This window comes from Pezoporus occidentalis, unplaced genomic scaffold, assembly GCF_034315485.1.
Source record: "Pezoporus occidentalis ecotype Australia unplaced genomic scaffold, CSIRO_AGI_Poc_V1 ctg73, whole genome shotgun sequence".
Taxonomy (NCBI): domain Eukaryota; kingdom Metazoa; phylum Chordata; class Aves; order Psittaciformes; family Psittacidae; genus Pezoporus; species Pezoporus occidentalis.
The window spans coordinates 1,302,231-1,316,089 of NW_026916082.1; the positions used below are offsets into that span (position 1 = coordinate 1,302,231).

General features: G+C 40.4%; 1 protein-coding gene across 5 annotated transcripts in view; it reads right to left on the reverse strand.

Moving 5' to 3' along the window:
* NT5C2 (5'-nucleotidase, cytosolic II) overlaps positions 1-13,859 on the reverse strand; it is a 66,068-nt gene that overhangs the window by 20,564 nt on the left and 31,645 nt on the right. For 4 of the 5 annotated variants that reach the window (XM_062601878.1, XM_062601883.1, XM_062601879.1 and 1 more), the window contains one exon: positions 9,678-9,751. In XM_062601878.1, the coding sequence (XP_062457862.1) occupies positions 9,678-9,751 (74 nt within the window). Of the gene's footprint in view, positions 1-9,677; positions 9,752-11,137; positions 11,318-13,859 lie in introns of those variants that run through there. The other variant, XM_062601882.1, reaches the window with a different exon arrangement.

The following is a 13,859-nucleotide window of genomic DNA, read 5'->3' on the forward strand; positions in this document are numbered from 1 at the left end:
ACAGTATCAAACATACTGGTAGGTGTTGGGCAAGCATTTCACATACTGCCATAGTTTGAGGAAAGTTGGTCTCAGGGCCAGAGGTCTGAGGATCCCCAGAAGTAACCACATAGTAAAGAATGCTATCTGATCTCTGTAATCTGACCCTCCTTTAAAAGTATCCCTTATCTTCATAACCCATTACAGAGCAATGCCAGAATTCATATATAATTAGAAAAGAAGAGGATCTATGCTATAGAATACTAACAACTTCAGCTTCTGTGGTACAGGGTCAGGGAAAGTGTTGTTAGGAGCTGTCACTGAAACATAACAAAAGGGAAACAGTAACATTTCAAGCTGTGCTGCCCTCTATGTTAAAATAATTCATTACTTACACAGAAAGGAATCTGAAATGTCATGTTTAAGTTTCACACCTGGGTGTTGCTTCCCTTCAGTTTTGAGAGCAGAGCCACACTGCTCAGCTCTGACAGGAGCCCAGACTCACTCCCTGGCTTGCACAGCCTGGCAGGGTACTGCCATTTTGCACTGGAAATACAGCAGAGGATTTTCTTTTCCATGAGAACTGGAAACCCTGCAGAGGTACCTGTACTGTGGGAGCCTCTGTACTAACACGTTCAGCTGGCTTGGCAATCCCGGGAGCGCAAACCTCCACCCCCCCTTGCCTTGCGTTTCTCTTTCCAAAAACCCATCAAGTGTTACCTCAATTGCCACAGCCTCTGCAGGCATTTCACTTCACAGCATCCTCACTGGACACTCCTGTTTAAAGCCCTGATCCTGTTTGAAGCCCTGATTGCATACAGCACTGGTTTCAGTTCGTCTCTGCCCACGTAAACACGCGCCTGCTATGTGCCTGCCTGCATGCAGGACAATGGAGTTGTGCACGTTTGTGCTGTGCTCATCTGGGAGTTCAGTGCTGTAAACAAACTGACGAAGTGGTAAACGTGCCTAATTGTAACCACAAGAAATCCCAAATGAAACCCATGGGACAACTCATATGCTTTCAATTAGGAACGTGGTGAATCACTGACTTGCCATTTGTTTATGGACTCAGCTGAACTGTGACCATATCGTGTTTGTCTACAGTCAAAACAAGTTGAAAAACAGCCAGGAACAGACCCCTGTCCTCTTGACTCTTGGGTTTTGATTTTAACCACTAGACCATAAATAAAAATGCTCTGTATTATGCAAAGCAGAACTGTAGTATTTCAGTCTATATTTAAATTGAGTTATCATAGTACCAAACAAATAAAATGGGTAGCAGCAGTATGTTTTGTTTCTTTGAATTCACTCTATTTTTCAATCTGCAATGAGAAGAAACTGCTGCCACATTGATCATAATTTATATTTACCCAAAGACACCCTTTCAAACACAGAAGTGCTCTGTGCAGGAAGACAAACACACCTCAATATTTAATGCACCCTTTCTATTTCACTAGAAATTATGTATTTGTAGCAATCAGCAAACAAGACCTTGACAAAACCTCCAGGTGCATCCCAGTATACTTTCGTATGCTTAACACACACGCTTCTCTGCTGTGCATGAACAGCCAGACCTTGTACTAAGCCTCTTGCAACCACAGATGTTTTTGACACTAAATCTGATAACAGGAAACAAGGCAAGAGTCACTGATCATCAAAGGGTTGAATCTTTTGGTTCTGAGCTTCAGTGGCTCCCCAGCACCCTTTTCTGACAATGCCCAATACAGGGCTCTGAGTGGAAACCAAGCACACACCTATAGAGAAGCACAAAGGCTCTGCAGTCCCCATCTGCAGCAGTGCCCATAAAGCATAAAGCTATGCACCCACTCTGCAGCCTAAGAGTGATGGAAAATTCCTTACCTCTAATGTTCCTGCAAACATCCCCAAGTGCACAGCACAGCTCTCAGCTCTAAAACCTCTAACCTGGAACTGTATCAAGTCCTGTTCTCCCACTCTGCATGCTAAAAGGATCTGTAAAGACAGGGTTTGTTGCTGCTTCAAGGACTGACACAGTATTGTACGGCCAGCTTGGCTCCGAATCACTGGGTCTACACTTCAGGTTGTTTTTAGGGCTGTGTTTCCACTTGTTTTAAAACCAAGTGTTGTCAAGTATCATCAGCTTTAACTCTTCCCAAAGCAGGCTTATTAGTGCTCTCATTGGTAAATTCCAGATATTTTTAGCTTGCTGCTGCTGCACTTTGCTTGCCTCTGATGTGACAAAGATTTGGTCTGTTTGGATGTGCCTCAGAGGCTGGAAAAACAGAGCTTAGTGTTAGAAAACTTTCTTCTGCTGAATAAAAATGCATGGCTTGAGGTAACAACAGCAGCACTGAGGTCACATTTTGCACGTTGAGAGAAGCAATTCAGACAGACACTGCTTTTCAAGGAAACTTCAGTTTGTCTATTTAAATAGTTGGCATGATATTCCTCTGCACTGGAATAATATTTTAAACATGACTACACAGCCACCTGTTTCTTCATGGGAATTTTTTACTGTTTCCCTGACACAAGAAAATCTTTTTTTTGTACTTAAAAAGTGGCCTTCCCAATTTACCTTTCTCAGATACAGCCCACTAGGAGTCACAGTCCCATACTGGAAATATCCATGCATTTCCATGGAAACAAACTACTGTGCCAAAACATGGGCTTAGTTCTTCAATGAAGACTTCCGACCAGGGAAGAAATAGTTGCATGGGCTTTGTGTTCAAACATAATTTGCTAACATCTAGAATTAAAAAGAAAATCACTTAAATGTATAGTAGCCATTTATACACTGTATATCAGGCAATATCAAGCTGTACCAGTGTCCAAACAGATCCAGCTTCTTATTTCTTTCCATATTCACTTAAGAGAGTGAGCCTCAAAAGCTACACATTTGTTTAACAGTGTGTACCGAGGCTTGTATGTAGCAGAGGTGCCCGTGCTGTCAATAAGCCACATACATAAGTTTTAAACATAAGCTTTAAACATAAGTTTTTCTGTAGCATGCTAAAATAAGGCATTCACAAAGCAATAGCACACATGTGATCTCAGACTTAAAGCCTTCTGTACTCTCAGCTTTGGTTCCTCCTACAGAGTAAGCTTTTTGTGTCATCACAAGGGTATTTGCAACTTAATAGTACTTCTGTTGTGGTATTAAGATTACTAGATAAGGGGATCTATTACAGTGAAAAATAGCTCCATATTTCCATCCATCTGGCAAAACCAAGAACTGTCCGTTGGTGTACAAACAGCCTCCTGACCCAGTTTGGTGTTATTCTCATGTTTTTAAGAGCAAGAAAACAGAATATAGCAGCTTTTGAAGCTTTCCTTACACTGTGAACACTTGTTCTTTCATCAGCTTCTATCTGACACTGATTCTTGAAGAATTCACAGACAGCAGACTAGCAGTTTGTCAGTCAGTGATTTACTGGGATGGAGCAAGCAACACATGCTTTCTCCACTCCTCATTCCCAATGCCAACATTTGAGAACCCACTGCTCCAGACCTCGGAAGAGCAGCAACACAAAGAAGGCACGGGCAGCAGCCACTCAGCACCACACTGGTATTTGAAAAAACATCCAGCTCAAAGCATACTAGGAACAGTTTAGCTTCCCCATCTGCCTTAGCTGGGAAACACTAATGGCTAAACCAGCCTCTGAAATCTGCACCTGTTAAACTGGAAATGTGCAAATGTAAAAAAGCAGCGGATGTGCAATAGTCGAGGCTTCATACACAACACTGGTTTTTGCTAGAACAATCTGAATGCTACTGTTGTCACATCTACCAAATCCTTTCTCTAGCCACCATACTATTTCTGTATGACACAAAGAATTATACTGTCCAGAGAACTTCGAAAGAAGCAAAACTGCTATCTCCTCAAAAGGGCCTCAAAACCTGTAGTCCTTAAATCATGATGAAACTAAAGACAAACCCTTAATCTAAGCAGGAGAGCCTCTTCAGAACATTTGTATTGGAGTCCAGCACCAATAAACTAACAAGAACAGTATCTGAACAGAAGAACAAGTAATTCTTTGTAGTACATTACAAGCTCAGCAGCTTTTAAAAGCACTCAGTTCAATCTTTCATGTATAAAACTCCCACACTTATACTTTGTTTTTCATCTATGCAATCCAGAATTTTTCTATACAAGGTACAAATTCATTAGTCCCATTTCTCAGTTGTGGAAAGCAAGATACAAAACTGATATAATTCAGCTACAGTTAAAATATTAGTTTGATTGAACAACCAGTACTTCATTCAGCTGCCACCTTTTCTCCCAGATCATATGCAGCAACAACCCAACCCTACCTTCTGCTTGAGTGTATCTTTTCCAGGCTCAACGGATAAAGAAAAACATTTCAAAAAATAAGATGTGGCTGTGAAAAACTTCCCTCTCCTCCAAACTGCAAGGATGGCTTAGATACCAACACCTACGTGAGGAAGGGGCAAAACCTGTTTACTCATGTTACTAACTAACCTATGATTCTATGATTCTATGTTGTGCTTTGGAGTAAGTTGGGACAGAGTAAAGCTGTCTTACCCATGTCTTTTCCCATGTGATGAGAAGGGAAATGCTTCAGCTGAAAGCATAAGCAATTCTGCAATAAAACCTTTGCGGTGCAGCAAATCTTGGCATTAAGTTGGCAATGTTTCTAGGGCACAAACTATATTCCAATCATATTATGTTGTATTAATCGTATCTGCACTCAATAAACCCAGTATTTTTCAAGCCTCATTTCCCCTTCTTTTTTATTGAAACAGTTTTCAGCAGACAGTGAAAATTTTATTATTGATCTGGAGAATGTGGAAGCAGCAGTGATTTAAGTGCAGGAAATGCATTCCAAATAAAAGCATCCTGCCTACTGATATTACATCTTACCTGCCTTAGAGACAGACACGAAAAAATCTGGAGAAGGAAGGCAGTCACAGAGCAATCTTTTCAAGCACAACTGAGATTGTAATTCTTATTAATTCCCTTGTCGCTTGCCAATGGCCTGGTGAGAAACTACAGCCAGTTTGAGAACCCCACTGCTTTAGCCCTGCTCCTGTCTAGGGACATCTATCCATCACCTCATTGTGCCACCTGTCCCATTTAAGAGCTCATAATGCCAAGGCCTCCTGCATTACTTGGACGCAGACCTACTAATTCCAAGTGTAGCTCACACAGAAAAGGAAGCAGCCAAATAAAATGCTCTCTGAAACCAAACTTTCTTTGCTGCATTTCCCATGGGCCTCACCAACTCTTAGTCTCAGGTGAGTGTTGCAGTGAAGACTCTCTACTGACATACCTTTATCCTTCTTCCTGAGGGTTGCAGTAAACACAAACAGATTAAGCTGTGAATCTTCTGGATTACATGCAACATGGTCTTTTACGAAAGCACGGGCAGTTTTGACACAACAAGTAAAACAGGAAGGCAGCCCAGAATTGTTACTGACTACTGGTCGTTTAGCCAGTTGGGATGAATAAGCAGAGCTGAATCATTCGGTTAATAAAATCAACTACTGTTTAGCAAACAAAAATGCACTACAAAGAGAGACTCAAATCTCTCTGAGTTAAGGATTTAAACAAGAATTAAAAAAATTTCAGTTCTGCCCTGACAGCAAACACGGCCCATCAGCAGCGTTTCCAGACCCGGTAACACCTCTTTACAAAGAGCAAGGGATTCCTGAGGAATCAGCACGGACCTTGCTCCGAGGCTGGCAGGCAGCAAGGACAGCAGCAGAGAACAAAGGGCTGCTGGGGTGACGGCTGCATAACATCACAGAAATGTGTCTTAACCCCCACTAACAGCAAGGGCTGAAATAGCTGAAGACTTGCTTGCGTCAAGCTCTCCAAGATTTTAAGCAGAGCTACTTAACTATGTACACAAACCGCAGTCAAACCCCGCTATTCCTTCTGCTCCTTTGACTCTCCTCCCAATAACACCTAACTTTTAGAAGAAACATTCTTTTTTTATGTACTAAATGTGTGATTCACTAACACAAGCAAATCAATAGATTTAACAGGAAGGGCACGATCAGCTTCCTACACAACACTGATTTTTGAGCTTCTAGTATTAGTGTATCCAGCATATAAGCCCAGAGAGACTTCCATACGTTTAGATCTTACTCACCCCATGAGGATGCAACAGCAATGCTTGATGGGAAAACAAGGCATCTAAAACCTGTGAGAGTTATTTCAATTTCCTTTCATTTTATTTTGAGCTCCCAGCAGCCAAATTAATTCTAGCTGTAATCACTGTGGCTACAAATTCAGCAATTTAATGTCCATAATTTCTCAGAAGAAAAGGCTAAAAACTCCAGGTTCTTTTCTTTGTTTGCCCATCCCACCCATTAACAGTATTTCTCAACCCTATGCAAGGAAAGAGATAAACACAATGAGAGAATACGGAGGTTATTAACAAAAATTTAATGTTCAACCTGATATTGATTTGAAAGCAAGCAAAATCGCTGTGGCAATGCTGTATCAGAGAGCCTTGAATTTTTTCAATTCTGAGTTAAGTGATCCTTTAATAAGGCTAAGAACTGCTGCCCTATAAAACAATGCATGAAATCATATTTTATGTGCAATGTAACATGCTGTCAGTTGGCAAGCTGACATTCTCAGTCATGCTAGTAGAACACACGATCACTGCAGCATGCATGTAGTAGCTGTTACAATATACTTCAAAGTGGAAAAGCTACACCCCTAACAAAATTAGATTATTCTAGACAGAAACCAGTGTTATCATTGTAAGTAGATTAGTGTCCTTAAACTCAAAGTACAAGAAAAAAACTGTCTCAGGCTTCTAAAGCTCAAAATAAGTTAAGGGATTCTGACTTTTCTGGTACTGAACAACCTTCTAAGCAAGATTTTTGGTGCTACCAGTGGCCACTGACTTGGGAATAAGAAAGAGAGAGTGACAATGTGTTTTACTGACACCACAGCCTCCTCTTCACAAGACAGGTAATTCAAAATAATCATTCTTTTTCTGAGATGCTGAAGTGTGCATGACTGTCAGCTACAGGATGAACGTCAGTTCACTTCTGACAGTTCATTTCATCAGTTTATTTCTGATATTAAAGTTCACGATAGAGAGCGGGGAAAAGAGGAGTCATATAATTTTTTGGCAGGGTCAGTGGCTCTGACTGCCTTCAATCACTGGATATGAAGACTGTGCTTGGGATATTTCTGAACAACTTTACAGAAAAGTGACTTAGCAATATATAAAAGTACAAGTGCAGAAAACTAGATGAGGAGCTGATGACAGTGGAGATGCTTCTGCTCCTCTTCTTTGGTCTATTTACATGTCTTGAACAGTCTCCAAAAGGCTTCTGCTCAGCATGCACCATCTGGTATGCAGATACCATTTCCAGATGTTAAATTACAGATAAACTAGCTTTTTACATTGTTTTTCTTTTTTTTTTTTTTGTTAATCTAGACAGTATCATTTCCATGTAAAACAGTTTGTAAGGGACAACATGCCCAGACAGTAAACATGACAGGGTCTAATGAAAGCACAAGAACACACTGATGTAATACTTCATTTGCCCCACTCTTTGTTGTCATTTCCAATTACTTAGCATTACCATAATCACGTTCTAACACTCCACTCCTTAAAGCTTCTGCAATTAATAGGTACTTTTTTCTTGTATGCAACAGTTATATATGGCAAGTAATGGCCAGATAACAAATGCCCACATGGAAAAGAAAGGATGACTCTGAGACATAAGGCAACAAACAGGGAATTCTGTATGTTAATTTCCCAGTCAAGTATTAAAAAAAAAAAAAAAAGGAATAGCACTTACCAGGCATAATGATTTTCATGCACAAAAGGCTTTCAAACCTAATTACACTCTTACACCTCCTCGTAAAATGATCTGCAACTATTATCTGTGTTGTACCACGGAAAAAGTCACAGGACAGCAGCTTACCCCAGAGAGGCCCGGATTTCCAGTATTTTGCTTGGATCACAACCCATTTCTTTTTTCATCATACCCTGACACTCAGCTCCCCTGAATGCATTGATTTTGCCTGCTTCACTGCCGCACTGTGATCTTCCAGCCTTGGAAGCCCCGGGTTCCCATGTCCCTGGGTACTATGGCTTGCAACATTTACATTTTTCCTCTCAACAAAACAAGCATTGTTTTGTGGATAACCACACATTTGCTCTCTGTTTACAGGAATGAGCAACTCTTGAGTAAAATGAACAGAGAAGTGAGGATAGTGCTGAAGCTCTTCTGTCAGGATGAAAGTTAGCAACACACTTCATGCTCCATGCCAGCTCCACTAGGATCACCTGAGTCATTGGGAAATGCTGCCAGTTTCAAAAGGCACAGAAGTTGTTTTGCCTTTATGGATGTGAAACCCACAACTTTTTTCTTTTTCAAGCATTTGTTCTTGAACACTTCTTTGCACCCCCTAAATGCACTGTCACTAGGTGAAACAAACACGGACAGCATGTACCTGCAGTCAGGTCCTGCACAGATGAACAACTTCAGGACTTAAAAAGTGACAGGAACTTGAAACATGTATAAATAAGGCACTGAAAAACCAAAGCTTTTATATATAACTACTGCCTCATAGATAACTGATTAAAAGAACAAAAGCAAGTGATCTAAACTGCAGTTACCTGCCACAGCCTCCTTGCAGCATTGTGTTGAACCACGAGCATACGGAAACCTTCTTGCCTTTTGCATAGCCACCAATCCTGAGTCCTGTGACTCTCACACTGTTCCTAGCCACATCACTCATCTCTCGTTCCTTCTCAGTAGAAACAGTAACTAAATGACCATAGTAGACATACTGCATTAACCCGTTATTAGGTGTCCCTGACACTCTACCTCCCATTTTTCAGTTTATATGCTCAACAGTTCTAAATTGAAATTATCAAGGGTGCTATGAACTTTTTACCCATAACCTTGTAAGTGGTAATGAGAAAGAAGGCAGGATCGTACACGACACCTTCAGTTACAGCCTGTGTGATCCTACAGCTTAGGAAAGTGTAAGATGGCTTTTTATCTCTTCCTTCCTTAAAATACATAACATCATGTAAGTCTGACTATGCAGAAAAGAGTAACTTTACCCCCCTCTTCCTCAAAAGCCTCAGAGAACTTCCCTGTCAAGTATTTGAAAGATGGAGAAGTCATGCAAAAAATTTTATGAAACTAAAAGGTCTTATGCAACCTCTCAAAGCCTATCTGCCATAAAGAATGGGCAAAGCTTTCTGACATAGCTTGTTCAGCTGACACAAGACACTCCCCCTGCCTTGCCTCTTCTGAAAATGAGTCACTGATGTGCCCAACTGAGGAGTGAGAAAGAGGAAAACCTACTCAAATATGACCCTCCCAGGACACCTGAGGGCTAAAACTGTAGCCAACTATATGCACCAAGGATGAAATAAATCACCTTGTTATTCGATGCCAAGCTTGCACTGGGGACAGTATCAAAATATAGTAGAATTTAAGGAAGCAATTAGACTTATTAGCTTTGGTTTCCTTGGCACTCATAATCACTTGAAACCGTAGCACAGCAACATGGCTTGTGATCAAATACAGCTTGCAGATAACAAATTTAAGGGAAATGCCTAAAATTAAAGTGCAATGAATAGTGAACAATATAGATACTAACAGAAGCACCGGCTAACTGGAGGAGCCCAACCAGTAACAAGTTTTTGCTTAACAACAGGCAATTTTGAAAATAACTCAATGATAAAAATAGTTAAGGAGATACTCACCAGCAAGTGTATAATCCATATCAAAACCAAAGCACTTTATCTTTTCCATGGCTAAACTTCTGTTTACAAAGACCCTGTAAAGAGAAATGAAATAAAGCTATAGACATGAGCATTTTGAAAATAATCATGCTTTAAATCAAACACATTGTGCCAGCCATTAGGATGTCTGCCTCTCTGAGGTCAAAATCAGAAAATATACCTGAAAATGGAGGCATGTTTCATTTTTTGCCATGAGTTCTCCTGAAGCAAAGTCATGACATTGCAGGGTTATTCTAATTATCGGTATGCTGTCTAAAGACGTACACGCATGCATGCACACACACGGCTTTGCATGTGACCTGCAAAAATCCCTAAGAATAGAAGCGCAAAATCTCCTGAAGCAAAATTCAGTGATCAAGTGAGAGGAAACTGGAAGCAGAAGACAGGAGCACAGTTTGCTCGATTAAAAGAAATTATTATGAAGAGGTAACAAGGAAAAGAAATGAACATTTCTGTGAAAAAACTCACAGCATTTGAGCTCTCTTTGGAACTGTATCTGGAAATTCAAAGCAAACCTCAGCAGTTCAGTTTCCATATTTATACCAATAGCATTTAAAACATTTTTAAAAGCTCTAAAAAAAAGCAACAGATAAATTTTCCTCCACAAGAATGTTATTTCCATTGTGAAAATTCTTCATTTATAACTCCCCTGCAACTCCTCAAACCCCTGCTATTTTTAAAATTCCAATTCTATTATTAATGCTTATTGCAGTAAGAATCTAAGCTGAATACATACAGGTCCTTTTTGATGACAACATTTTAATACACCATATTTAATTTAGCTCAAGTAAATAACATGGTGAAGAAACAGGTTAGAGCATATCTTCTTGTTTCCTATTCCAGATACTATAGTAACTAAGCTGTTTATGATTCCCCAGAACTTTAAACCCTATAGCAGATCTGTAATTCAACAGGACTTCTCTCCACTGTCTGTTTCATCTGAACTTTAAGAACAAGACTCAGCTGTGGGATGGAAGCCGAGCTTCTTAACACCGACCTCTGACAGAAATCCCACATACCGCTCCAGATGGGATGCCGAGACAAAATTCTCCTGCGTGAGAAAAGCTGCAGAGCCTTCACCTATATGATTTCAATATGTGAAAACTCTCCAAGTATTTACTGAGCACATTGCCCTCAGCAGAGCAATTATCCTCTTAAAAACTGACATCGGCAGCACTGCCGCGTAGGAGTGGCAGTGCAGGGACTTACAGCAATGGAGACGGCAAGTGCAAAGCCAAGCACTCGTACGTTCCAAAAAGCTAGAAGAAAGCACACAGGGAGATCCTCCTTGGCACACACATTCTGGGCAGGTGGCCGGTACAACGTGCCCATTTAACTGCCCGTGTCAATCCGCCGCAGCTCGAATTTTAACAGCAAACTGCTAACATGAAACTATCGCACTTCTATGCAAGTTGTCTTACCTCATCGCTCACCGATGTGCTCCTTGTTTAGTTCGCAGCAGTCTGATTCATCTACTTGTCTGAATCATATTACAGAATTCCTTTAAAGCTTCCCTAGTACCGATGTAATTTTGCTTGGATCTGATTTGACTTCAGAAGATCAGTATGTCTGAACCAAGCCTTAAAGTACTGTATATCTTCTTGGACAGTGTTCTAGAAAACACATCTGTGGCTAATTTAACCAGTCACTGGATATCGTTGTTGTTCCACACAAATCCACTTGGAATACAGTTTCTCTGGCAATAGTGTACGTTCCCCCTAACCTTGCACACTCTCTCTGGGAGTCACAGTTTCCTGGCAAAGTGCCTGCCTTTGACAATGGGGCTTGTCACTAAGGGGCCTCAGAGGTTATAGATGATGCTCTTTTCTGATAGATTTATGTATTACCTAAATAAGACAAAGTGATGGGGAAAAAAATGGAAACTGGTAAAGAAACGCCTTTTGGAAATACAAGCTGGGATCGTAAATCACTAAAATTTACTCCTGAAATGTCTGGCTTTTTATTAGGTGGAGCAAATTATCCAAATCTGCAGTTTGAATTCATGTTTGTCTTAACATCGAGATAACCATGATTTACAAGCGGCCAATGCAAAATGCTATTTCGAACTAAACACAGTCTCGCAGTTTGTATAATGAAGATGATTACATTCTGTTGCTGCTGATGCCAGGAAGCATTATTTATTAGCCAATTCAAGCACATAATTTATGATCTCATGTTTGTGCAGTTTGTTTCTGAAAGTGCAGAGCTTTAAGGAATAACGTGTCTCCAGGAAACAGAGGCAACATTTTCTGTCCAACCTGAAGAGTCCAGTTTTGTTCTTGCCTTTAACTTTAACCCCTGAAGCACAGTTCTCCATCCTTCTGAAGAGGACAGGAATAGAAAGGGAAATTTAAAGCAGTTCAGAAATGCCTTTCAGAATTGCAACATTTGGGAACAGTTTTCCATGTGAGGACAAAAAAGAAACACTAAGGCAAAGCTGGATGAGCTTATAAAAAGGGTAATACGACAACGCCTGTGAAAGGCAAAAACAAGGGAGCTGTGACCCAGGAGATCTCTTCCAGTACAGCCTGCCTATGTTTAGATGATGACGACACCAAAATGACCAAAAACCATGGAAAGATCTCTAAGCCGCTGACATTTTTTTCATTGCTTGCTTTTGGAGTATTTACAAACTGAACCCTGGGACTAAAAACAAACCAAAAAGCACGTGTTGATATGGAAGATCTGGAAAAGTTTACTAAAGGCAATGAAATGAACAACATCTATTAGCATTTTTTTGTTCCAAAATAAGTCTGATGACTTAAACATGAAAATTACTATACCAGTCCCCTCTTGGCAACAGCTGGTGAAGATCTCTCTGTCTCCATCAAGTTGTAAATATTGCCTATGACCTAGAAACCATATGTGGCAGGGTCTAATCATGCCCCAACAGTACACAGGACCTGGCAGACTTCAAGGTTCCTACTGACTGCTCTGACGTGGTAATTAATTCACCAACCAATGCTGGAATGAAGCAGAGCAAATACTTTAAAAAGCTAAAGTAGGCTATTACACAACATGTTCAGGACGGGAAATGAGAACACTTTAATCGATTTAAACTTGGATATGCCTTGACAGATTAAATAGCAGACTAAACTGTGGCCAAAAAAAAAAAAGGGAATCAATTCCACTTCTCTTGTGAAGGCCCAGATATTGGGTTATTTTGCAGGCACTCAGAACCTCAAGTTTAAATCCTGATAAAGGAACATGTCTCCCATGGACAGTGCCCCCCCTGGACACAAGCAGCTAAGGAGATACTTACAAATGTTTACTCCCAGAAGCTGATTAGCTTAATACAGAAGGTTTACTTAAAGTAGTAAATATCTGCAGTACCCTAGAAACTAAAGATAAAAATTGAGATTAAAGCACCACGGCAGTTTCTGGGAAGATCCAGGTGCTTCTCAGAAGCTGCAGACTTAGCCGTTTCAAAGCTGTGCTTAGATCCTAATCAAATGTACTCTCAGCCTGATTTGTAGCCTGTCAAATGTGTCTGTTGGCTACCAAAGTGTAATGTCTTCACAGAAGACATGCTATAAAGAAATAACGAGTTATTTTTAACGACTATAAAGCAAAACCAACACTAAGACCTTAAGGACCCTAACCACCTGAGAGAAATGATGCTCTAGTCTCTAAAGGAAAGGATGAGATGACAAGTATTTAACAGCTCATCTAGATGAACAAAAATCAAAGAAGCTTCCAGATTATAAGCAGTAGAGATAAAGTCAGAATAAGAGGAAAACTAACTGATCCAGAATAATTTTTCCACTTGACAGTCACAAGTAATCACACTTCCCGTTCCCCTGAGTTTGGTGGGATTTTTTTCCAGAACATATTTGTTTTAAATAGGAGCACTGGAGTTGAAAATTAAGCTGATTTAAAAATCTAACAGTTCTGGGCACTAAGACAAATTAAACAGCAGGCATAGCATGAGAACACCTTCCCCATTCCTTGTGCTGAGAGGCAGAGGTAGGTGCCTAAACACAACTCCCCAGCTCCACACCCGTCTGCAACCGGAGCATCTTCTTAAATAGGACATTGTCCTTCTGTTGCCTTCATAGAATCTCTTTCCTTCTGGATGAAAAAGATTCATATTTCTGCTTTGAGGAACAGCCCTGTGAATAACCAAAGTCTTGCACTCCCTGT